The sequence below is a fragment of the Rattus norvegicus genome, chromosome 15 (assembly GCF_036323735.1).
Source record: "Rattus norvegicus strain BN/NHsdMcwi chromosome 15, GRCr8, whole genome shotgun sequence".
NCBI lineage: Eukaryota > Metazoa > Chordata > Mammalia > Rodentia > Muridae > Rattus > Rattus norvegicus.
The window spans coordinates 31,179,301-31,202,202 of NC_086033.1; the positions used below are offsets into that span (position 1 = coordinate 31,179,301).

Consider the following 22,902-nt stretch of genomic DNA (forward strand, 5'->3'; position numbering starts at 1 on the left):
CTTTCTGTACCTGTTGAGGCCCGTTTTTTGACCAATTATATGGTCAATTTTGGAGAAAGTACCATGAGGAGCTGAGAAGAAGGTATATCCTTTTGCTTTAGGATAGAATGTTCTAAAAATATCCGTTAAGTCCATTTGGCTCATGACTTCTCTTAGTCTGTCGACATCACTGTTTAATTTCTGTTTCCATGATCTGTCCATTGATGAGAGTGGGGTGTTGAAATCTCCCACTATTATTGTGTGAGGTGCAATGTGTGTTTTGAGCTTTAGTAAGGTTTCTTTTACGTATGTAGGTGCCCTTGTATTTGGGGCATAGATATTTAGGATTGAGAGTTCATCTTGGTGGATTTTTCCTTTGATGAATATGAAGTGTCCTTCCTTATCTTTTTTGATGACTTTTAGTTGGAAATTGATTTTATTTGATATTAGAATGGCTACTCCAGCTTGCTTCTTCTGACCATTTGCTTGGAAAGTTGTTTTCCAGCCTTTCACTCTGAGGTAGTGTCTGTCTTTGTCTCTGAGGTGTGTTTCCTGTAGGCAGCAGAATGCAGGGTCCTCGTTGCGTATCCAGTTTGTTAATCTATGTCTTTTTATTGGGGAGTTGAGGCCATTGATATTGAGAGATATTAAGGAATAGTGATTATTGCTTCCCGTTATATTCATATTTGGATGTGAGGTTATGTTTGTGTGCTTTCATTCTCTTTGTTTTGTTGCCAAGACGATTAGTTTCTTGCTTCTTCTAGGGTATAGCTTGCCTCCTTATGTTGGGCTTTACCATTTATTATCCTTTGTAGTGCTGGATTTGTAGAAAGATATTGTGTAAATTTGTTTTTGTCATGGAATATCTTGGTTTCTCCATCAATGTTAATTGAGAGTTTTGCTGGATACAGTAACCTGGGCTGGCATTTGTGTTCTCTTAGGGTCTGTATGACATCAGTCCAGGATCTTCTGGCCTTCATAGTTTCTGGCGAGAAGTCTGTTGTGATTCTGATAGGTCTCCCTTTACATGTTACTTGACCTTTTTCCCTTACTGCTTTTAATATTCTTTCTTTATTTTGTGCGTTTGGTGTTTTGACAATTATGTGATGGGAGGTGTTTCTTTTCTGGTCCAATCTATTTGGAGTTCTGTAGGCTTCTTGTATGTCTATGGGTATCTCTTTTTTTAGGTTAGGGAAGTTTTCTTCTATGATTTTGTTGAAGATATTTACTGGTCCTTTGAGCTGGGAGTCTTCACTCTCTTCTATACCTATTATCCTTAGGTTTGATCTTCTCATTGAGTCCTGGATTTCCTGTATGTTTTGGACCAGTAGCTTTTTCTGCTTTACATTATCTTTGACAGTTGAGTCAATGATTTCTATGGAATCTTCTGCTCCTGAGATTCTCTCTTCCATCTCTTGTATTCTGTTGGTGAAGCTTGTATCTACAGCTCCTTGTCTCTTCTTTTGGTTTTCTATATCCAGGGTTGTTTCCATGTGTTCTTTCTTGATTGCTTCTATTTCCATTTTTAATTCCTTCAACTGTTTGATTGTGTTTTCCTGGAATTCTTTCAGGGATTTTTGCGATTCCTCTCTGTAGGCTTCTACTTGTTTATTAATGTTTTCCTGTGTTTCCCTAAGTGTGTTCATGTCTTTCTTGAAGTCCTCCAGCATCATGATCAAATATGATTTTGAAACTAGATCTTGCTTTTCTGGTGTGTTTGGATATTCCATGTTTGTTTTGGTGGGAGAAGTGGGCTCCGATGATGGCATGTAGTCTTGGTTTCTGTTGCTTGGGTTCCTGCGCTTGCCTCTCGCCATCAGATTATCTCTAGTGTTACTTTGTTCTGCTATTTCTGACAGTGGCTAGACTGTCCTATAAGCCTGTGTGTCAGGAGTGCTGTAGACCTGTTTTCCTCTCTTTCAGTCAGTTATGGGGACAGAGTGTTCTGCTTTTGGGCGTGTAGTTTTTCCTCTCTACAGGTCTTCAGCTGTTCCTGTGGGCCTGTGTCTTGAGTTCACCAGGCAGCTTTCTTGCAGCAGAAAATTTGGTCTTACCTGTGGTCCCGAGGCTCAAGTTTGCTCGTGGGGTGCTGCCCAGGGGCTCTCTGCAGCGGCAGCAACCAGGAAGACCTGTGCCGCCCCTTCCGGGAGCTTCAGTGCACCAGGGTTCCACATGGTCTTTGGCTTTTTCCTCTGGCGTCGGAGATGTGTGTGCAGGGAGCAGTCTCTTCTGGTTTCCCAGGCTTGTCTGCCTCTCTGAAGGTTCAGCTCTCCCTCCCACGGGATTTGGGTGCAGAGAACTGTTTATCCGGTCTGTTTCCTTCAGGTTCTGGTGGTGTCTCAGGCACAGGGGTCCTGCCGCTCCTGGGCCCTCCCCCACGGGAGCCCAGAGGCCTTATACAGTTTCCTCTTGGGCCAGGGATGTGGGCAGGGGTGAGCAGTGTTGGTGGTCTCTTCCGCTCTGCAGCCTCAGGAGTGCCCACCTGACCAGGCGGTTGGGTCTCTCTCTCACCGGGTCTGGGAGCAGAGAGCTGCTGCGGGCCGGGATCCGCGGGTCTCTAATTGCATTCTTAATATTTGCCCTTATGCTCACAGATAAGTCTATCTCTCACCTCTCATCAAAGAAGCTTCATTTTGCAAATGATGGCGACCATCACAGAAATCCACACGTGGACAAAATAAAAAGAACAACTGCCCAACTCAGTTGATGAATCTACAGCACAAAACCTCTATCTAGCATTCAAGGAACATCACGGGAAAGGGCCTGGGATGATGGCAAAAGCACGTGTAACAGATCATCTGCTGAGAGATTATATCATCTATGTACAATAACAAACCTTCATCCATGATTTCTCAACAATATGGTTGACTAAACTAAGCTTGAAAAATGACAGCCATTGACCAGCATAGATGGGATAACGCTCATGGCTAAAGGCAATTCGTGACTGCTGGGAAAGCGAGAATCCATCTTCCCCAGAGACGAGCACCCTGTGTGGTGGTCCAACACTATGTCCAGTAATTTGCCAGTCTTGAGAAACGCTGCAGCTTTGCGAGACCTAGTTCAGCTTCCACCACACTTCTGACCTACAGAACTGCAGTGCAATAAACAGATGATTTTTTAAGTTCCTAAATTCGTGGGGATGTGTTACACAACAGTGGGAAATACACAGAGTTAATGAAGTGATGAATGAGTGTCCATGACACCTATGGCTGATTACAGCATTCAAATACTTGAAATGTAATAAAATGTTTTATACACATTTCCCCCAAATGTAACTATATCTCTAAAACTATACATGTTATCATAATGCAACATGAATAAAAAACTAATCATGCAGAACGGCCTGGATTCCAGGGAGATCTCCCTGCCTCTTCTCCCACCTTTATCAGACATGCTGAGCCTGAACCACGCAGTCAGGAGTCTAGCATGGCTGTCCTTTGAAGGCTCCACCCAGCAACTGACTCAGACAGATACAGACACCCACAGCCAAACAGTCAATGGAGTTTGATAACTCTTAAGGGAGAATAGAAGGATTGCAACCTCAATATGTTCTTCTAGCTGGGCTGCCCTGTCTGGCCTCCATGGGGGAGGAATTGCTTAGCCTTGCAGAGTCTTGAAGTGACAGTGTTGGGAGCATACCCAAGGGAGCCCCCACCTGCTCAGAGGAAAGGGGGAGGGGAAGGGGGAAGGATTGTGGGAGGGTGAGAGTGAACGGCCTGTAAAGGGAATAAGTTAAAAAGCAATTAATTGATTAATGTAACAAATGTGAACTCAGCATGGGGATTTTCTCTGTATATTAATTGAAGTAGGAAAAATAGTCATGTTATGATGTCTTCCAATCGCTCACTCCAACAGTGGAATGGAAATTCTCTCTACTCAAAGGTGGAATGTGAACAGTGTTTCCCTTAAATAACCACTATTTAGAACTTGATGGCCAATATAGCAGCCAGTAGTCAAAAGTACCTATCAGGCTCTTGAAAAGGGTCGGCTCAAGGGAGGAGCTAAATTGTTAAATTTGACTGAGATGAGCTCTAAGAGGAATGTTTGAATTGAATTTTGAAGATAGTACAAAAGTGATCAATTTTGTAGTAATACTTTTTAATATCGCTGACAAATTAAAATTATATTTATAACTACACTGAGCAGAAAGAATATTATTAAAAGCAATTTTGCCCACCCCCCCCCAAAATTAATCATGCTAGGTAGAAAGATTGTGTTAGCTTTCTTTTCTCTCCATTGAAAATACTATATGTTCTCACAAAAAAGTAGTACTAAATTATGCCAATAAAATAAATAATAACATTGCACAACTTTTTGAATTCTGTTTGTTGAGTTGTCCTTTTTAGTTTGTCATTGTTATGAATTTTTCTGAAAGTTTCTGTGTGCCTGTTGTAATCTGTAATTAGGGTATTTCTTTCATTTAAAAGTATTATAACCCGAAAGATTTACAAAACACAAATCCTCCCGGTACATGATCATAAAGCTGTTAAATTCAAGCCTGGGAAGGATAGAGGATGGTTGAACATTCCTTATAATCAGGAACATGTCCTTAATTTTCTATTTGGCCCTCAGAGGGTGGTATTAACATGACAGGCACCCATTGTCCAAGTGGGGAACAGAGGCAGGTAATCACTGACACTCACTGACAAATTAGCCCAAACATCAAGTTTAAAGTTCAGAGACCCTGTCTCAAAGGAAAGAAAAAAAGAAAGGAAAAAAAAAGAGTGATAGAGGGAGATGCTAGTGTGTGTGTGTGTGTGTGTGTGTGTGTGTGTGTGTGCGCGCGTGTGCGTGCGCACACACACACACGGGAGGGGAATGAGGAGACATTTGGGACAGTGATTGGGCAAGATGGCATGAAGTTGACTGTGAGTTATTTTTAAGCAAATCAGAGGTTTGCTTTACATTATTAATCTTATCCTTCATCCAATAAAGAATCCCAGAACAATTTAAAAATCATCTGATTTTTCAAACTGCATTATCTTCATCATATTCTGCCTTATCTCTTGAGGTCAGTGATCTGAATCTCCTGATAAAGAAGGATTCCAGCTCTCTCACGAAGTGCAGGAGGCTGGAGGACTTGGTGACGGCTGTCCTTGTCCTCACAATGTGTAAACGACAACTCTGTAGGCATTCCCGCTAAAGAGAGCCAGCGCCTTTATTGGGCCATCCATCTCCCCAACCCCTAGAATTATTTCCATGTAAACTTCCCAAGTCAGCATTTCATTTCTTTCAAAATATTTAATGTTACCTACTAAAACAGAAAAAAAAATTGCAAAATCCAAAGCATTCGCGTTTTAAATGAAATCTAATGAAAATTGAAAATGCATATTCAAAATACTCAATTCTAGGACACTGAAATGAATCATCAAGGTAAGTTTTTCCGATTCAGAGTTTCCATAAGTAGCTGGGGCTGATCTTGAATTCACTCTAGTGAAGCCTGGCCTGGCCTTAACGTGCTGCAGTTCTCTTGTCTCTGCTTCTCAATATTATCATTCTTTATGCGGGTTAGTCAATGTATAAAAGCAATCTTAAGCAACTGTTACGAATAGTGTCCTGACTTGTGATCATCTTTCTGTGCTATAAATATACGCAGATGACAAGCAAGAAGTTAGATATTCAGAGACACAAGAAAATGGCTGCAAGATTCTGCAGTGCAAATTTCACCAGACGGCAAAGGTTGGACCATCAAGTTTTTTTCTCTTCCCTAAAATTCACTCAAATTCAAAACCAGAGTTTCCAGGTTGCTGGCTAGTTTTATGTCAACTTGACACAAACTATAGTGATTTGTTAGATGAAACCTCATTTGAGAAAATGCTCCTACCAGATTGGCCTGTGGTGTATTTTCTTATCTCGTGATTGGTGTGGGTGGGTCCACCCACAGGGCCACCCTTGGACTTGGTTCATGCGGAATATAAGAAATCAGGCTGAGCAAGCCATGGGAAGCCCCCTCTATGGCCTCTGCACTCCTGCTTCCAGCTTTCTACGCTGAGTTTCCTGTCCTGACTTTCCTAGATGATGAAAAACAAGTTGTGAGATAAATAAATGCTTTCCTCCTCTATTTGGTTTTGGTCCTGGTGTTTTATCTCAGTAATAGAAACCCTGACTAAGACACCAGAACAACAGGCAAAGATTCCTTATGTGCAAATTCAATTTTAAGTATCTTGGTGTGTGGAGGAGCACTTTCTTTGAACCTGACAGCTACTTTGGTGTCTGTAGAGAAGCTGTGTGGGGGTGGGGCAAGTTTTCTTATCATCATCTAAGACTATATATTGCTTAGCTTCTGTTCATTGTATTAAATAAAGGCTCAAATGCTGTTTCTGTGGCTTTTTTTCTCTGCCTCCTTATCATTTCCAGGAATGGTGCACAGCATTATAATGTCCACTGATGACTGAGTTGTGTGCATGTCCTGTGAATAAACCCCAAGTGATGTCTCTATCTTGGTGCTCATGTGCTGTTTATGGCACACGCTTATTATAACATGTGCTATATTACTCTCTTCCACATACAACATTGCAAACTCTATGATGGAGGGCAATGATGTTCAATTCATTTTGTATTCCTCTAGGTCTAGGGAGGAAGAAGGACAGGGAGGGGGAGAGAGAGAGAGGAGAGAGAGAGAGAGAGAGAGAGAGAGAGAGAGAGAGAGAGAGAGAGAGAGAGAGAGAGAGAGAGGAACCACACAGAGAGGACTTAGGGTGGCAGCAGCTGCTTACATCCTGCCACCTGCACCTGGGGTTGGCAGCTGATGACGTAAGCAATGCTAGATCACTGAGGGCAGGCCAGCAAAATCGCCTGTATGTTAACACTCTTTATTTTTAGGTTGAAAATGTAAAATGTTTTCTTATAGCTCTGGAAACTTGCAGTACATATTGTTAGCTATGGTCACTCTGCTGAGGAACAGAGCAACTCAGAAACCACACTTTTCCTGTTAGCTATGGTCACTCCACTGAGGAACAGACTTGGAAGCCACACTTTCAGTGTAGCAAAGTAGCACTGAGAGGCCCTTTGTCTTCAGCGGGCTCCTATCTACAAAAAGCAACGTTTAACAGAAAGAATGTTACTCCAAGAATCTCCCAGTCTACACATCTTTCATTGGCAAAACATAAAGGCTTGTTAAATATATACCTTGTAACATTTCCGATCTAGTTATCTTGTGTGTCTGGAATAAGTTTCACTAAATTAATGTAAAGGCCTGTAAGGACTTTATTCAGGACACATGCCTGTTTCTTGATTTAAACATGTAGCTGTTCTGTCTGTGGTTCTAGTTAGTATAGTCACTGAATGTCCCTTCTCCCCAGGGGCTCTCACACTCCATACAACCCCGAGGTCATCTCAAAATGTCCATCTTCCCCCACTGTCAGCCAGATCTGGCTGGTTTAGGAGGAGCTTCAGGCTCTGAAGGCTGGGAGGGAACTCAGCAGGGTGTGGCCAGGCAGGGTTCCTAGGTGGAGTTGACTAGTTGCAGGAGGAGGGGACACTTCAACAGCCACCCTGACACCACAGCCCAGGGATTACTTACTTGCTTGTCTCCAGCAGCCACACCAGCACCATGAAGAGGCTGCTGTGCTCTCTGCTGGGGCTTCTGTGCATCCAGGTTTGCTGTGAGTCTGGCTGTCAGCATTCAGGGCACCTGAGAGGCTCTGGCTCAGCACATGGAGGGGTGGGGAGAGCAGCTTAGGAGTCCTGCAGAGCTCCCACCTTCTCAGAGGTCATGGGTGTGCTCAGGGCTCTGTGAACACTGCAATGACAGTCATCAGTGTCTCTTTCTCTGTTTCTAATCAAGGGTAAAAGGGCAGCAAGTGCAGCAGAGTCCTGCGTCCTTGGTTCTGCAGGAGGGAGAGAACGCAGAGCTGCAGTGCAACTTTTCCACCTCCACAAACCAAACGCAGTGGTTTTACCAGAGTCCTGGGGGAAGCCTCGTCAGCCTCTTCTTCAATCCCGGAATGAAGCGGTATGGAAGACTGATGTTCACCACAGTCTCTAAGGAACATCGCAGCTCTTTGACTATTTCCTCCTCCCAGACCACAGACTCTGGTACTTATTTCTGTGTTGTGATGACACGGTGCTTCCCAGGCATCTGCAGCCCGAACAAAAACCTTCAGTGGGGTGGGTGTGTCCCTTCCCGGTCACAAGACAATATTTGCATAATTTAACATTCCTTTCCTATTGCCACTTTTATCCATAGATATTTTTTACCTTGTGAGTTTGGGATTTTGGTTTTTGTTTTCCCTCCTGGAATTTCTGCTGCCTGTGCACTACAGATTTGTATCTTAGAGTGATCAGAGGAACAGACAAGACAGGAGGACTTTAGTGAAATAAATATTCAATGGCAATGACCTGGCTAACCAGGAGGCAAACACAAAAGGAATGAAAGGCAAAGCAGTTGATTGACCTTACTTGGGAGTCTGCCTCATCAGAAGCATCCCCTTGAGTAAGGGTCAACCCCACATGTGTGGCCATACCTACCATTGCAGAAGGAAAAGTCACCAAATTCTCACATGTGACAAATCAGCAGGGTGTAGACTTAACATGTGCATTCCATCCAGGTCCCATCATGCTCTTGAGCCATTGCACGTGCTGCTCTATCCTGGACCATGCACTTGTGCATGCTTTAGAAACATGCTCCGTTGCTACATGGGTCTGTGAGATGTAGTTGCTTGTAGTGCTGCTCACCCCAGGTTTCCTTATTATTCTGTCAAGTTGTGATTGAAGGCAAACTGGATATTCTTCTACAGAATTCAATCATCTTTGGCTTCATTATGCCTTTGGGTTTGTTATTAGTTGCATATACGTCTATAATTTTAATAATTCCCTAATTAACTAGGGAATTATTACCACTTTTTCTCTAGTATTAAAGAATCCCTATTGTTTGTACCAACATTTTTATTTAAAGTACATCTTGCCCAATGAAAAAAGGCGTGGAATAACAATGTATCTGAAATTACTTGAAACAAACAGTTCATGATGGGCTGGGAAGAAGGCTCGGGGCATAAAATGCTTGCTGTGCAAACATTAAGACCTGGATCCAGATCTGTACCTTTAATTTTTTTTCAAAGTCTACTTTTAATGATTGTTTTTAAATGCTTTAACCTCCCTTTTAGCCCACCATTCACCAGAGGTAGGGAAAAAGAAAGAATTTGGGGGATGTGGATCTGTTTAGAAATGGTTCCTTGAAAAAAAATCCCATCTGTGTTGTCTGGAAATCAGAAATTTAGTTCACAGGCCAGCAGAGGCAGCTCGATCCACTTGCAAAACACTTCACAGATATATCAGCAGTCCAGTTCAGTAGAGTAGGGATAGCAGCAGTGATGACATGACCTAGAAGAAACAGCCAGGACTCAGCCTCAGTGCTAGTCAGCAGGAGGGACCAGGGGAATGCCAGGACAAATTCTCAGCTGTGTTGTTGTAAGACCCCAAAGTGGCCCTACCTCAGGAACGCCACCCACAGAGCACACATTGACAAAGTGACCGCTGCAATAGCAAGAGAGTATAAAGTTTTTTAATTCACATAAGTGGGGTTGCTCATCCACACAGGGAGAGGCAACCCAGAGCCCAAAAAGCACACAGCTTTTATTCATTACAGAGGACAGACTTCAGCAACGGGGTTAGCTGGCTTATTCTCATTGGTGGTACACAGAACAAAGGATCCGGTCAGGTGTTGGCTGTCTTGCTCAAGGGGCTGTTCTTAGCTCAATTAGTCACTTTACCCCTCCAGCCCTACACCTGGCCTTGAAGAATCACTGGGAAAGGGCTAAGTTGGCACATCCCTTAGGGGAGGTGTGAACTGGGTGGTCAGGCAGGGTCAGGATGACATCTTGCAGTTGTTCTCAGAATTCACCACAGGGAGGGGTAGGGAGAACAGTTGTTATTGTTTTCTCTTAACTAGCTTAGTCAGAATTGCCTCAATATCTTGATCAGTAAAACTTTATCATATCACTGGGCATCCTGACGTCAGATGTATCTCAGAAAGGTCACGAGTTTGTCATAGGCATCCTGACCACCAGATGTGTTTCTCAAAACCTTCTTTTCACAGCTTTGCTTTTCACATCTGTGGAACTTTATTTTTTCAGTGCTTCTCCCAGGGAAATGAAGATCAGTAAAGATGCAAGACCAACAAGCGTTTAGCTGTGCAAGCCAGCCAAGCTCAGTATCCTCCACTGTCCATTGAGTTCTATTAATAGTCTCTTCAACCATCACATGTCCTCCATGAGTCAATCTTGCATCTGTCTAAGCTCACATCATGATGCCTATCAGCCCGAATCTGTGGAAGCCGTAAGAAACTGCAACACATCACCAGACGTTTTGAGTACATTTCTCTCTGTGGAGTCCTGACAAATTGAGCTCAGCTACGCAATGTAAGGTGAACCAATACATGCCTACCATTAACAAAGAATCCTTCACCACGTGTCCCTTCACACGCTTGCTTTAGCAGAACATCCTTTCTCCTGTGTCTGCTTCAACAAAACATTCCTTCACAACTGTCCACTTCAGCTAAACGTTCCTTTATGTGTTTGCCTCAGCAAAACACCATCCAACTTATTTTCCAAAGAACCTGTAAGTATCCACTTCACGAATCTCCGGCATCCATGTACAAGCTGCTCATGTGGTACACGCCTGGAACCAGTAAGGGGAGGAAAGGGTAGGTGCAGGCATATCTCAAAGGCTTGCTGGACGGCCAAGCAAGCCAAAATGGCAGACTCCAAGTTCAGTGAGAAACCCTGTGTGAAAAGGCAAGGTGAAAAGGAACCACAGGAAACATCCAATGCTGACCTCTGGCCTCCATATGTACACAGAGATAGGCACAGGCACACATGCAAACACACAGGGTGGTGGGGAATTGCCCAACACCAGCCTACCAGCCTCTTCCTCTGCTGCTTGGCTGTCATGAGATGAGCAGGTCTTCTGCCTTGTGTCCTTGACACGTTGCACTGTCTTACCCAAGACCAACAGCAATAAGACTAATCAGTCATAGACCCAAGCTTCTTAAACTATGAACCAAAATAAGCTTGCTCTATTAGAGGTTGATTGTCTGAGGTGTCTTGAGGTAACTTGCTAGGGTGACTGTCACAGAAAGATGCACAGAGTTCATGATGCCAAAACCCTGTTTGATTTTGTGTTTCTTCCTCCCATTCAAATACAAATCCATTGAAACAAGTTCATGTATAAGGGGATCAGTAATTTGTAAATTTATCAGTAAATAAAACATCACCTTTCTCAAAAATCTTTGTCCCTTTCTAAAGCCCTTGTGTATATTCCCAAAGCACTGATAGACGGTAGCCATATTGGGAAGGAAGACCTATGAAGTGTCTTTACCAGATAGACCTGAATAACAGGCAGAACTTCTTGAAGCTGATCCTCCTGCCCCCTTGAAATGTTTTCTGAAGATTTAGGTGTAGGTTTGGGCATGGACTGCTAAGGCTGGAGAGCAAAACTCTGTTGTGGGATTGAGCCTGGCAGAGGTGTGGAGGAGTTTTCATTGGCACAAACATATACTGAAGTATACGAACTCACTAGTGTGGTTAATAAAGTGAATAAAAGGAGCTTAGTTCAATGAATGAACTCTTCCCCAAACATTTCCATATATGTTCAATTATGCTGTGGACAGCTGCATTTATAAATCAGTGATAAAATACAAAGTTGTACGGACTCACTGAAAATCACTGGCAGACCTCTATAATTGTACTCAAAGACAGTCACACGGAGACACCGCCGGAACCTGAAGGAACAGACCGGATGAACAGTTCTCTGCACCCAAATCCCGTGGGAGGGAGAGCTAAACCTTCAGAGAGGCAGACACGCCTGGGAAACCAGAAGAGACTGCACTCTGCACACATTACTGATTCCAGAGGAAAACACCAAACGCCATCTGGAACCCTGGTGCACTGAAGCTCCCGGAAACGGCAGCGCAGATCTTCCTGGTTGCAGCCGACGCAGAGAGCTCGTGGGCAGCACCCCGAGAGCAAACTTGAGCCTTGGGACCACAGGTAAGACCAACTTTTCTGGTGCAAGTGACCTGCCTGGTGAATTCAAGACACAGGCCCACAGGAACAGTTGAAGACCTGTAGAGAGGAAAAACTACACGCCCGAAAGCAGAACACTCTGTCCCCATAACAGGCTGAAAGAAAACAGGAAAACAGGTCTACAACACTCCTGACACACAGGCTTATAGGACAGTCTAGCCACTGTCAGAAATAGCAGAACAAAGTAACACTAGAGATAATCTGATGGCGAGAGGCAAGCTCACGAACCCAAGCAACAGAAAGCAAAACTACATGGCACCATCGGAGCCCAATTCTCTCATCAAAACAAACATGGAATATCCAAACACACCAGAAAAGCAAGATCTAGTTTCAAAATCATATTTGATCATGATGCTGGAGGACTTCAAGAAAGACATGAAGAACTCCCTTAGAGAAACACAGGAAAACATTAATAAACAAGTAGAAGCCTACAGAGAGGAATCACAAAAATCCCTAAAAGAATTCCAGGAAATCATAAATAAACAAGTAGAAGCCCATAGAGAGGAGTCACAAAATCCCTGAAAGAATTCCAGGAAAATACAATCAAACAGTTGAAGGAATTAAAAATGGAAATAGAAGCAATCAAGAAAGAACACATGGAAACAACCCTGGATATAAAAAACCAAAAGAACAGACAAGGAGCTGTAGATACAAGCTTCACCAACAGAATACAAGAGATGGAAGAGAGAATCTCAGGAGCAGAAGATTCCATTGACTCAACTGTCAAAGATAATGTAAAGCGGAAAAAGCTACTGGTCCAAAACATACAGGAAATCCAGGACTCAATGAGAAGATCAAACCTAAGGATAATAGGTATAGAAGAGAGTGAAGACTCCCAGCTCAAAGGACCAGTAAATATCTTCAACAAAATCATAGAAGAAAACTTCCCTAACCTAAAAAAAGATATACCCATAGGCATACAAGAAGCCTACAGAACTCCAAATAGATTGGACCAGAAAAGAAACACCTCCCATCACATAATAGTCAAAACACCAAACACACAAAATAAAGAAAGAATATTAAAAGCAGTAAGGGAAAGAGGTCAAGTAACATATAAAGGCAGACCTATCAGAATCACACCAGACTTTTTGCCAGAGACTATGAAGGCCAGAAGATCCTGGACTGATGTCATACAGACCCTAAGAGAACACAAATGCCAGCCCAGGTTACTGTATCCTGCAAAACTCTCAATTAACATAGATGGAGAAACCAAGATATTCCATGACAAAACCAAATTTACACAATATCTTTCTACAAATCCAGCGCTACAAAGGATAATAAATGGTAAAGCCCAACATAAGGAGGCAAGCTATACCCTAGAAGAAGCAAGAAACTAATCGTCTTGGCAACAAAACAATGAGAAGAAAAGCACACAAACATAACCTCACATCCAAATATGAATATAACAGGAAGCAATAATCACTATTCCTTAATATCTCTCAACATCAATGGCCTCAACTCCCCAAGAAAAAGACATAGATTAAAAAAACTGGATACGCAACAAGGACCCTGCATTCTGCTGCCTACAGGAAAGGCACCTCAGAGACAAAGACAGACACTACCTCAGAGTGAAAGGCTGGAAAACAATTTTCCAAGCAAATGGTCAGAAGAAGCAAGCTGGAGTAGCCATTCTAATATCAAATAAAATCAATTTTCAACTAAAAGTCATCAAAAAAGATAAGGAAGGACACTTCATATTCATCAAAGGAAAAATTCACCAAGATGAACTCTCAATCCTAAATATCTCTGCCCCAAATACAAGGGCACCTACGTACGTAAAAGAAACCTTACTAAAGCTCAAAACACACATTGCACCTCACACAATAATAGTAGGAGATTTCAACAGCCCACTCTCATCAATGGACAGATCATGGAAACAGAAATTAAACAGAGATGTAGACAGACTAAGAGAAGTCATGAGCCAAATGGACTTAACAGATATTTATAGAACATTCTATCCTAAAGCAAAAGGATATACGTTCTTCTCAGCTCCTCATGGTACTTTCTCCAAAATTGACCATATAATTGGTCAAAAAACGGGCCTCAACAGGTACAGAAAGATAGAAATAATCACATGCGTGCTATCGGACCACCATGGCCTAAAACTGGTCTTCAATAACAATAAGGGAAGAATGCCCACATATACGTGGAAATTGAACAATGCTCTACTCAATGATAACCTGGTCAAGGAAGAAATAAAGAAAGAAATTAAAAACTTTTTAGAATTTAATGAAAATGAAGGTACAACATACCCAAACTTATGGGACACAATGAAAGCTGTACTAAGAGGAAAACTCATAGCGCTGAGTGCCTGCAGAAAGAAACAGGAAAGAGCATATCTCAGCAGCTTGACAGCACACCTAAAAGCTCTAGAACAAAAAGAAGCAAATACACCCAGGAGGAGTAGAAGGCAGGAAATAATCAAACTCAGAGCTGAAATCAACCAAGTAGAAACAAAAAGGACCATAGAAAGAATCAACAGAACCAAAAGTTGGTTCTTTGAGAAAATCAACAAGATAGATAAACCCTTAGCCAGACTAACGAGAGGACACAGAGAGTGTGTCCAAATTAACACAATCAGAAATGAAAAGGGAGACATAACTACAGATTCAGAGGAAATTCAAAAAATCATCAGATCTTACTATAAAAGCCTATATTCAACAAAACTTGAAAATCTACAGGAAATGGACAATTTCCTAGACAGATACCAGGTACCGAAGTTAAATCAGGAACAGATAAACCAGTTAAACAACCCCATAACTCCTAAGGAAATAGAAGCAGTCATTAAAGGTCTCCCAACCAAAAAGAGCCCAGGTCCAGACGGGTTTAGTGCAGAATTCTATCAGACCTTCATAGAAGACCTCATACCAATATTATCCAAACTATTCCACAAAATTGAAACAGATGGAGCACTACCGAATTCCTTCTATGAAGCCACAATTACTCTTATACCTAAACCACACAAAGACACAACAAAGAAAGAGAACTTCAGACCAATTTCCCCTATGAATATCGACACAAAAATACTCAATAAAATTCTGGCAAACCGAATCCAAGAGCACATCAAAACAATCATCCACCATGATCAAGTAGGCTTCATCCCAGGCATGCAGGGATGGTTTAATATACGGAAAACCATCAACGTGATCCATTATATAAACAAACTGAAAGAACAAAACCACATGATCATTTCATTAGATGCTGAGAAAGCATTTGAGTTGGGAGCAGCAAAAATCTGTGGTCATAAATATTAAAATTTAGGTGACCATTTGATAACCAGAACATTTAGCAAAATGTTAAATTAATAAGTTTTCCTCTGTGCCCATGACCTCCCCAGCCATGGCTTCTGAACATGATTACAGTACCAGGCATTAATTCTGTCCTGCGTAGCAGCCTTTGAATCCAATCAAGAGAGAAATTAGTAACCCCCATAAATTGATAAATTAGTGAGCACATATTTCCTGGAGGCAGCTTTCTTAGTCAGGGCTCTGTTGCTATGAAGAGACACCATGACCATGAAGTTCACTTCAGTGTTGTTTAAATGTTGTAACTGTAGTGTTTCAATGGAATGTAAAGACAGCAGCTTATTTGTGCAATAAAAATAAAGTAACTGTTGCAAGCAAAAAAATGTGGGATATGTCAACCAATTGTTTATTACACAGCACGAACAAACACAAACATCTTGCTGACAAGCCTATGGTGTCAAAACTCAGGGGAAAACAAGAGGCAGGACCAGGAGTTAGACGAGCTAGGCCTCATGCATGGAGACCTTGCCTCAAGCAGAAATAAACAGGGTAGCACACATTGAACTCTGAACATCACGAGTGTGCACACACCCACACATGCATCTGTAAAAAACGAGTCCCCATCTCCAATGGCTCGTTCTAATCTGTTCTGTGTATTTATTAAAGATAACAAATTTGCCTCTATTACAAATTTCTCTGCAAACTAGAAAATCTAAAATAAAAGATCTATTCCAATTACCTTCTAAATCAAACTACCGGGCTTTGACTCATGCTCAATTCTTGGGTAAATCTGTCATTCCCATGAATCCAAATGTCACACATCCTATATAATTTAAAGGTTAGCAAGTAGAGATTTCCCCAGCACCAAGAAAAGTTTAATCTTAAACAAAAAAACAGCTTTCACATCTGCTGCATGGCACCGTTAACGGCAAGGACAGTGTATGATTCAAACTGCCCTAATTCTTCTGGTTCTGCCCAATTTTAGCATTCTCAGAAGGATCCCATCTCTGATAATGGCAGAAAGTACAGAGACATCTGAATGGCTCAACTCTTCTCTCATTTCCTTCAAGCTGTCTTTGTCTCTGCTCAATCCGAACAAATCTTCTCATCCTTGCTATGGGGTCTTTCAGCACCGACAACAGTGTGCGGACCCTTCTCTTGGGAAAGGCGCTTTGAACTCCCCTCATGATTCTTTCACTTCTGTTCTCCACAGGCTGGCTCTTAATCTGGAGACGAACCCTTTGACGACGATGATATTTTGGCCGCTTGGCACTGGGGTTCAGGGTTAGCTTTTTCATGACCTTTACTAGTGTTTCTGGTTGTAGGATTTCTGAATCATCTGGTGAGTCCCCTTCATCTTTCCTCTGAGATCCATCATTCATCTGAGTTTCTGGGTTCACAACTGGGTCGACTTTCTCGGATGGCTCATCCATGGCGGTGGGCAGAACTCAAAAGCTAGCTCCGAACAAAATTGCTAGCTAATCTTTGGAAAGACCTAAACTCTGGCCCCACACAGCAGAGACTGAAGCCCTGAATGTATTTTCTTAGAAAAGAAACTTAAGTGTAAAATGTTGAGTTTAGACATCTGTGACTCAAGTGAGGTTAGAGAAGACTTGGGTTGCTTGTTCATGGTTAGAGAAGATAGGGATGGCTCAAATGTGGTCAGAGGAGACATGGATGTTAAAGGGGAGTCTCACATGGGCATTCAAGACTTCATAGGGACCCTGCAGGAAAAGCAACCAGAGAAAGCAAAGAAATAGATCCTGTTTGATTTCTATGTTTTAGGACTTAAATTGGCTTAATTCTTACAGAATTTTATTCTTTATATCAGAAAATCATCTGTGTTTTCTCTTTATTCCCACAGGATGCAGTGTGGTCCAGAAAGTAGCTCAGGTCTCACCAGACACATCCAGGCAAGAAGGGGATATGTGACCCTGGATTGTTCATCTGAAACTAAATGAATCAGCACCCATATAATAATCCTGGTACAAGCCTCTTGCCAGTGGAGAAATGAGTTTCCATATTTGATGGAGTTTTTATGACCAGGACAATAGAATAGTCATTCCTCAGTGTTCTTCCAGGAAGCAACTAAAACTATCAGCCTCACCATTTCAGCCCTGCGCCTGCAAGGTTCAGGAAATACTCCGACACTCTTTTGGAACTGACTCATAGAGTTTAGCTTACAGTGTAGGCTAGAAAACCATCAGGAGCTGCCTAAGAGAAAGTGTCCTTCTGTAGGAGTCCAGATGAGATGCACACCTGCAGACCCCAAAAGGATGATGGTGGCTGTGACCAAACCTCTAGTTTGGGTTGATAATGGAATTTGAACTTAATTCCAATATGAGCTTCTCATATTTTTTACAAAGGAATCAGAGAGATACTAAGCATCATTTACTTTAGAGTTGCTCCATAGAATGGCGAAACAAAAATATCCTTTTGAAATTTGGGGGTTTGACATACATGCCTTCAGCCAGTAACTTTTTAGCATAAAATGAGAGATGGCCTCCAGTCCATGACTAAACTGTCTCCTGAACTATACAAACAGAAGCATGCTGTCCTCTGAGAAGCTTCACCCAGCAGTTGACTCAGACAGATACAGACACCCACAGCCAAAGTGTGGATAGAGCTTTGGGACTGTTAATGGAAGAATAGGGAAAAGGATTGCAGTCCCAAAGGTGATAGGAACTCCACAGGAAGACCAGCAGAGTCATCTAATTTGGGTCCTTGGGGCTCTCAACGTCTGAACCACCACCCAAAGAACATTCATAAGCTGCACCTAGACCTCCCTGGACATATTTAGCAGATGTGCAGCTTGGTCTTCATGTGGGTCCTAAACAACTAGAATGGGGGCTGTCCCAAAAGATGTCGCCTGTACATGAGATGAGTTCCACTATCTGGCCTGCCTTGTCTGGCCTTAGTGGAAGTGCCATGGTGGGAGGTGGGGAGATACCCAGGAGGGCTCTACCTGCTCAGAGGAGAAGGGGGATTGGGGGAAGGATTGTGGGAGAGAGTGACTGGAGAAGGGCAGCAAGAAGGGTGTAGAGTGAATGAGTACCAGAGACCGTGGAATCCCAGTGCGAGCAGAGGCTGTGCTGCCTATCCAAGGCTTGGAACGAGAGGAAAGGGAGGAACATGAGCTCCTGCTTTGCCTCCTCAGGGATGCCATGGGCCACTGAGCATTGTTCACTGTACAATCAGCCTGAAGGCAGGAGAGCAGTCAAAGCTGAGAGAATACTGGCAATCCCAGACTCGTGACGTGTATACACTGGATCACAGACACAATTCCCAGCGTTCTGCTTAAGGTCTCATGTCTCATCACAGATTGATTTGCTAAACTTAACACATTTCCATATGGATCTTGTTGAGTACTTCCGAAGAGACCAAACTCTATCTTTTATCAGATATTATCCACTTGTCAAATACACCACATGGAGCGGCAAAGCAGTGTTTAAAATGCAATAGACGCCCAATCTAGATATTGTAGCATTCTTCAACTTGACCTTTCCCTCCCAAAATGATCACATTTCAGGGGCAGCTACTATCCACTGACAAGGGAGCCTGCACAGCTCTGTCAATAACACCAAGCAGGGCCATACTGATGAAAGGACACTCTGCCATGATGATGTCCCCAGGTCTCCGTGGACATGCTTGGCTACAGAAACAAAACCAGAATGATGGTTTCCTGTCAATACTGGAGCTGAAAAGCAAAGAACAGACTTCAAACGATTCAAACTCGCCCACGTGGCACTCAGTGCTCCGTTGTTTAAATCCTCATCAAACAGCAGGTACCTCTCAGGGACCTTCTCTGTACGTTCTTTTCATTTTCCCTTTTGGCCTTTTTGTGGTAATTCCCTCATTAAAATCATTAAATCAAATGGAAGAGTCTAGACAGTTTTAACACTGTAATAGCAGACTACAAAAATTCAGTCACCAAGTTTGGTGGTGTTAATATCTACTAAAGGTTTGTAGTGCGCGTGCACTACACACACACACACACACACACACACACACACACACACCCTTCAACACACATAAGGGCATGTTTGATGTATATATTCCAGGAACATTCTTGATGTACACATGCATTCATGAATATGTGTATGTATGTGTCACATTTTACAGTGACAATTTCTAGCACTGTATCACAGACATGCTTGGTGTGCTCATTCTGAGATGATTTTCCAAATTTAAAAATATAGCCTCTTAGAATTAGAACCAAATACCTCGCATCAGAAGGGTGGAAAGTCTAGTATCAGAGCAACCCTGGCACACAATCTCCTAAGCACGAGTCTTCGTGCAAAGGCAACATGATCGAATGTCTCCATCATTTTAATACCTAGTAAATAAACCTCAATGTTGGGTTTTCAAAGGAAAATATTTTAATTCCTGTTACAAGTCCACAAAACACAGACAATAAAAAGCTTGACTTTTAGAAGTTGCTTTATTAGCTGCAGATTTTAAATAGGCTCCGGAGTCAAGAAGGAAAGCAAGATGCTGTCCTTATTTTGGATATAATTGACTTTCTTAAGACAAAGACCTATGAGTTTTCACTTCTCATAAAGCTATCTGATTTTTTACAATGAAAACCTCTATGTTCTGTTGGTGACCTGCAGCTCGATGACAAGGAGAATCCCTTATTCATGATGAATTATACTTTAAATGTATCTCCCAAGTTGTTCCACTGAATCGCGCTGAAGCACACCAGCTGTGTAGCTGTCTGTTTCCAGCTCCAGCCCTCAAAGCTACTGGCTTTCCCAGCTCTCTGTTTTCAGTTACTGCCTGACTTAATTACCAGGGAAAGTCAGAGAGATAAGAAGCAACGGTTTGTGGTGAGTCATGCCTTTTCTGTCTGTGTTCAACCCTGTGGCCTGTGAACCTAGGGAGGGTGATCCATTTCCTGGTTGGGGTATAGCATAAGAATTGAGGTAATTCATGTGTGGTCAGAACTCTGAGCCAAGACAGAAAAGACATGATTAGGCAGAGGGTCATGTGTCACACACTGCTCTCTTGCCTGCTGTGCGTTAGTGTTTGTATATCTCTGGAATAGAAGGTTCACACTCTGGTAGTGATATTAACAATGAAACGTTGCTCCCAGGCACATGATCTTCAGACCTAGTGAGGCAACAGGGATTGGAGAAAAGCAAGCAGACTGTGTCTTCTGTCAGGTATGTCTGCTATTTCTATATCAGTCTGTTTCTCACAGTATCTTATGCACAGCACCAAACCATCATCAGTTTTCTGATTGTTCCCACAAGATCTAGAAAGCACCTCAAGGCCCTTCAGACACATTCAGACAGTAAAGAAGTCCTCACCCTGCTCTTGGCACAAACAAATTTCCAGGTGAGAAGTCACTTTCCTAATCTGCCAGAGTTCTTTCAATGAGAGTGCAAGGGCAGTCTCTGTTCTGTCTTCCTCCAGAAACCAGCTAACTCCTTTAGCCTCGTCATTTTACATCTGGAAAACTCGGTGAACTATTTCTGTGCTCTCCAGGCCCCCACAGTGTTTGAAGTGATAGAAAACCCTGGACAAAAGCCCAGGAGCTCACTTGAGCTAGCCTCTGCTGAAGGATCCCACCTGAGAGGCACACCTGCAGACTCCAGCAAGAGAGCAGCACCATAGCTGCTTTCTCTGTGGTCTGGGTCAGAGGATGCTGACAAATGAAACAGTTGTCAGGAGTAACTTTCCTCTAATACATTTTGTCTTGAATTCTTGAATCATAAGTAGATCACACAGAATGTGTGTAAAGATTGGTAAAGGTAAAAAAAAAAACTATCCCATAATAAAATGTCAGTTTCATTAAAGTTTCACAACATAGATCTGGGTGTGGCTGTTGGGATGAACAGTTGACCTCATGTCCTTGCCCTCTTCCCACTAGGCGTTGTTTGAACTTTGTACAAGCAAAGATGTAGGACCACAATGAGTAACAAGAATTAGAGATTAATTAGAACAGTTATAAGTCACATGATGTCTAGAGTGAGTGGGAACTCTGTGCAAAGCTGTTTTCCCCTGCCTGAATTTACAGAGATGTTGGACTAACACATGGGAAGGAAAGCTGGATGACGACAAACACTTGGCTGAACTGTGACCCACAGGGACGTAATGAGGACGAACTTCCTTCAATACTGTTTGGAGGGTGACCTTGGGAAGCCATGACTCTGCACCACTGTACGTCTGTACATGGGCTAAGACCAAAAGAAGCTCAAGGAGGAGGCTTGTGGGAAGTGGGGGAGGTGCAATAAGAGAGCTGGTGGGCTAAGCATGTAGCTGAGAGCTAGTGTTCTCTTAACATGCACAAGGCCTCGAGTGGTCTGCATCTCTGAGGGATGAAAAGAAAGATAAACAAACAAACAAACAACCAGATAATAAAAGAGAAGCTGATAAGTTGATAAGCACATACAGGGGTACCTGAACCACAGGCCAACCTGCAGAGACAATACAAGATGGCTGCTGTCCCACACCCACCTTCTATCCTGCACAATTTATCTCCTGTCCAGTCCTAACGTGCAAGGGGGCAACTTCGGGGAAGTATCGCCAGGTGGTAGAAACAATGCAAATCCACCACAGTGCCCACTGCTGAACTTGGCACCGTCATGCACCTCCTTCAACAACACAGTTCAAATGAAGAAAATAGAAGCTTTGGCTTCCTGTTTATGACATGACTCTCCTCGAAGAGGAGACATGACGTTCATGTCTGTGGAGGATCCTTAGTCTTCTGGCAAATTCCCGTTTCCTGCTAATGCTCTATGTCTCCACTACTGAACTCTAGTAAGATGCAAATGTTAACTTTCAGTAGCATTATCTTCTGTTAAGACATGCAAACTAGTGGACGGTTAGGAAAACAGCTTAGTATTTCCATAAATTCACTTGCACTGGGTTTAAATCAGAAGCAGTTTCATAATGATCATGGTCTTTGTTCCTATGAATTCTCAAATGTCTATACCTGGACTTTACACATAGCTTTCCCTTCTTTTAACTGAACCCATAGTCACCCCCATAGCACTGGATTTATTCTTTAATAAAAGAGTGCCCTTGATCAGGAGATCATAGATTTGATGTTCCTCAAGCTGGCCACTGTGATTTAATCAAAAAGTGTGACAGACATGAAGGAAAATCAGTCTTCAGTGTTAGTTCAGGTGTAGTTCTTCCAAGTAATGCCCTCCCTCCTTCCTCCCCACAAAGCATACTTGTTAATAGCCAGGGAAAGCCATTGTGTGGTCTGGGAAATGTCCTTAAGAAAGACCTATTATAGGGTTGGGGATTTAGCTCAGTGGTAGAGCGCTTGCCTAGGAAGCGCAAGGCCCTGGGTTCGGTCCCCAGCTCCAAAAAAAAAAAGAACAACAAAAAAAAAAGACCTATTATATGAAGCAATAGAAGTTATTTGAGAGAAACCATTCTAATAGGTCTTAAAGGGAATAAAGGAAACTTTCAAGCAAGTTGTATATAAACATATCTTTAGTTGTATTTATTTTTTAAAAAAATTGCAACTAAGAAGGGGGAAGTTGGGACTGGAGAGGTGACTTGGCAGTTAGAAGAATGTGTTACTCTTGCAGAAGACCCGTTCGTTTGGCAGCACCCACATGGTGGCTAACAATCTTCCCTAACTCCAGTCTCAGGAGATCCGATGCCCTCTTAGGGCCTCTGTGGGCACCAGGCAT

General features: G+C 42.6%; 1 protein-coding gene and 1 long non-coding RNA gene across 2 annotated transcripts in view; both read right to left on the reverse strand.

Annotated features, from left to right (window-relative positions):
- Positions 1 to 1,564: 1,564 nt before the first annotated feature.
- Positions 1,565 to 22,902, reverse strand: part of LOC103693549 (uncharacterized) — a 28,544-nt gene continuing 7,206 nt past the window's right edge. Inside the window, exon 3 of the long non-coding RNA XR_596118.4 lies at positions 1,565 to 9,300. This is a non-coding gene — a long non-coding RNA (uncharacterized LOC103693549). The remainder of the gene's footprint in view (positions 9,301 to 22,902) is intronic.
- On the reverse strand, positions 9,299 to 22,639 carry LOC120096971 (developmental pluripotency-associated protein 3-like). Its single transcript, XM_039093830.2, has one exon. The coding sequence runs from the start codon at positions 16,678 to 16,680 to the stop codon at positions 16,204 to 16,206; it is 477 nt and encodes a 158-aa protein (XP_038949758.1). The 5' UTR covers positions 16,681 to 22,639; the 3' UTR covers positions 9,299 to 16,203.